At 50.6% G+C, this 3,625-nt stretch overlaps 1 protein-coding gene across 1 annotated transcript in view; it reads right to left on the bottom strand.

Annotated features, from left to right (window-relative positions):
• adam15 (ADAM metallopeptidase domain 15) overlaps nucleotides 1-3,625 on the bottom strand; it is a 27,379-nt gene that overhangs the window by 9,804 nt on the left and 13,950 nt on the right. Inside the window, exons 7-14 of the mRNA XM_005744198.1 lie at nucleotides 3,021-3,110; nucleotides 2,763-2,932; nucleotides 2,602-2,686; nucleotides 2,280-2,428; nucleotides 1,114-1,291; nucleotides 871-963; nucleotides 589-784; nucleotides 68-176 (exon numbers count right to left, since the gene is read on the bottom strand). Coding sequence (XP_005744255.1) covers nucleotides 68-176; nucleotides 589-784; nucleotides 871-963; nucleotides 1,114-1,291; nucleotides 2,280-2,428; nucleotides 2,602-2,686; nucleotides 2,763-2,932; nucleotides 3,021-3,110 — 1,070 coding nt within the window. The remainder of the gene's footprint in view (nucleotides 1-67; nucleotides 177-588; nucleotides 785-870; nucleotides 964-1,113; nucleotides 1,292-2,279; nucleotides 2,429-2,601; nucleotides 2,687-2,762; nucleotides 2,933-3,020; nucleotides 3,111-3,625) is intronic.

Here is a 3,625-nt window from a genome sequence, read left to right on the forward strand (position 1 = left end):
GATGGGATTTGTAGGCCTGCAGTACAGTAACGCAGCAGTGACCGTGACAGTGCCCCTGTGGACTCACGAGTTCCTGCAGGGGATGTAGGAGCCGTTGGTCAGCTGACCACAGTTTCCATATTTGTTTCCCTTTTTGTTCACAGACGAGAAACAGACGGCGGGAGCGCTGGTGGCATCTGAAGACAGAAATAAAAACCAGTCACAAATGCACGTTTTAAACTGGTTTAAACCAAAACAGCCAAAGTTTAGTCAGAGTACAACAGAAACCAGGCTTCAAACAGGAGCTGGCTCAGTGCAAACTGGTTTAAGCTTTGTTGGCTTCAGTGTTGGTTCACTGTGCGGGTCAAACTCACTCCAGGTCGCTGGTACGTGAGGTGCAATCAGATTTAGGCTCAAATAAGCTGTGACAAATTGTGATTGATAGGAGATTTAGACTCGGTTTAAATCTATCTGCTCATTCTCAGCTGTGTCGTCCTCACACAGCTTTAAGTCCTCATTTGTGGCTCACAGTGATCATTTCCTCCATGTTTAATATAAACATCCAGCACAGGACAGGAAATGAGGGACAGGTACAGACTGGAGTCTTACTGGGTCCCCACAGCGTCTGGCACTGGCTGTGCATGCTGGCGCAGACTCCTCCATAGCAGTAGGAGGCGCCCTCCTCACAGGGTTCCCCGTTCTGCAGAAATACATTGGGGGGGCAGTAGGGGGAGGAGCCCGTGCAGTACTCAGGGAGGTCACATTCCCCGAGAGGCTCACGACACACCGAACCCGCCGCTCGCAGCTGATGGAGGAGGAAGAGGAGGAGTTAGATGAAAATATTGCAGGAAACATTGTTTTTATATTTGTGGGCATCGACGTCAGCCTGACCTTACAGTCCTGGCAGCAGATACCATCAGATGAGCACTGAGCTCCAGGAACCAGCTTACAGGTGGAGGCGTTACAGCAGGGGTCCTCACACTCCTGACCAATCAGAGCACAGCAGCACATCATCAAGAAGGAGAACAAACCAAAGTAACGTGTGTGGCCTTCATCACTGCTAGGAGTGACGAAGAGTAACTGTGACTGAAACTGAAGCAAACGTGCTGCAGAAGCAGGTGAACAGGCGAGTACCTCCAGCAGGCCGCAGTCACACTCCTCTCCTTTCTCCACGTAGAGGTTTCCACAGCGAGGTCCTCCCAGCAGGTGCTCCGGCTGTGGCACGTTGAACAGACACATACCGCCGCCGTGCAGCAGGCTGACGGACAGATCTGCAGCGCTGCAGCTGCTGAATAGCTGACCCGGCATGAACCTGAGGTCAGAGGTCACAGGACACTGGTATTACACGGCTAGAAACGAACCAGGAAAGCCTCAGGACTGAAAAATGACACCGAAACTGAACCTGCGGCTCCTCTAATGGCCACATGAGGCACACATGAGCAGAGAGCCAGTAAACAACAGACACATTAAGGCTGCGTCACACGCAAACGGCGTTTTCGATCACTGATAACTGAGATTCTTTAAAACTCCTGCCAGGGTGCAGATTTTCAAAAACTCCGTTTTTGCGTTTACGTGTGGACGAGGAAAACTGAGAGTTAGTCACGCAACGTCAAAGCTGTGCGCCTTGTTTGATGTGGCGCTGTGCGCCACGTTGTTGTTTACATCAGATTATTTCTACAGTGGCGGATGGAGACAAAATACGATGGCTGTTAATCCGACTATCTGCAGTTTTGTCGTGCTTACATTTACACACACAAAGAAACAAAAACGGAAAATCTGTGTTTTCAAAAATACCCGTGTTCATGTGGACGTAGCCTAAGAAGTCCGACTTTACAGCATATTTACAGCCTGATGCAAAAACCAAACGCTTTGGTCTCTGTGGATCATTTCATTTAGGCTTTATCGGGTTTTTAAACGACAGACTGAGCTGATCGAACAGGAAACACGATCCAGCACCGGAGCTAAGGTCACGGTTCACCTTTGTTTTCAGCCTGAAGTGCGAACTCTGACCTGACGGGTCCGAGGGCGTAATAAGAGGTACTTATTGAAAATGAATAGAAAATTCAACAACCTTATTTAACTCTATTTGACCGGGCGAGACATTAAGAGCACATTCTTTGGGAAAAGGGGGAACGACTAAAAGCAGCTGTGCTCCTGCTGAGACGAGACCTTTAAGACTTCAGAGATGTAAAGCAGTTAAAGCACAGAGTAAAGAGAGAAGCAGGACTCCAGCGATGAGTCTCAGCGGGGTTGGGGGTTCTGGTCTGATGCTGACCCGGGTTAAACAGTCTGGCACTGACCCGGTTGAGGGCTCCATGATGCAACCCCCGAGCCGCGGCTCGTTCTGGCAGGAGCAGTGGCGCTCCGCGGTGTCGTGGCTCATCCCGAGGTTGTGACCCAGCTCGTGAGCAACAGTTGAAGCCACGCCCAGAACACTGACCAGGTGATCCTGACAGGAAGAGAGAAATCGCTTCGTTTTTATGGAGCCAAGTATTTTGTCAGTAAAGTGTAAAAAGATCAAAATGTTTTACACTAAAATCTTGTTCGGCTAAAAATGTAAACGAATCAGTAAATCACAGCGACACAGGAAGTAAACGGAGCTCGACGCGAAGGCCGACTCACCACGTTGACGCCGCCCGACCTGTCTCTGGAGCACATGGATGACTGAGACGCCATCCCCACTGTGGTGCCGTCAAAGGACCCGCCCCTGTGAAGAAGAAACGAACACGTGACGACCCGAACCAGGAGCGATGCGAGACTTTTATTTTGGTAAGTGCTCCTACATGACGAGCTGGGCGTTGTCATGGCGAAGGCGTGGCAGCAGGTCTCTGGTCCTCCACTCCAGGAAGTTGCTTAGGGTGTCGGTCGGGCTCTTCTCCACACGGATCTTGTCGCGGTCGCTCCAGATCTCCAAACCCGTGAGCGCCACGCGGACGTTCAGGGGACGGTAGAACTGAAACAGGAAGAAGAGGCGGTTCAGGTGCGCTGCTGCTGCTGCAGCGTTACAGAGGCCGGCTGTGACAGGAAGTCAGAGATCTCACCCAGTCCACCTGGTTGGCCACGTCCAGCATGCGGTAGATGATGGTGTTATTGTTCTTCTGGTAATTCAGAAACTGTGGAGCAGACTGCAGCTTTAGTCACATCAGGATGGAACAACCAACATGTTAAACTGCAAATCAAATGCAGCAAACGACAAAGAATCAGTCGGCACATTTCAGGGTGAAACAAACTGCTGCCATCTTGTGTCGAGAACGCGGTACTGCGGGTTAAAAACCCCAAACAGCTGAAACTCTTTAAAAGACATTTGTTTGGCTCGCTGCAGCACGCCCCTCCTCTCTGCTCCAAACGCCAGGCCATGTTAATTGTCAAATCACATGACCTTTGCAGGTCAGAGGTCACCGCTCTGCTGCATTGAGCCGGGTCCCATCAGACAAACCTGTGAAATCCTGCTTTGAAGAGGTAACTAAGGCTACGTTCACACTGCAGGCGAAAGCGCATCAAATCCGACCTGGGTCACTGTCATGTGGTGCTGAATCCGATACATATCTGATGTTGTAGAAAGCGACTGCTGTTTGATGGTCACGTCGCATTAAATCCGTCTTTTACGTCACTGACACAAGACAGACGCCGATTATCAGCACCGGAG

This window comes from Pundamilia nyererei, unplaced genomic scaffold (genome assembly GCF_000239375.1).
Source record: "Pundamilia nyererei isolate P.nyererei 1_Seehausen unplaced genomic scaffold, PunNye1.0 scaffold00139, whole genome shotgun sequence".
NCBI classification, from domain to species: Eukaryota; Metazoa; Chordata; class Actinopteri; order Cichliformes; family Cichlidae; genus Pundamilia; species Pundamilia nyererei.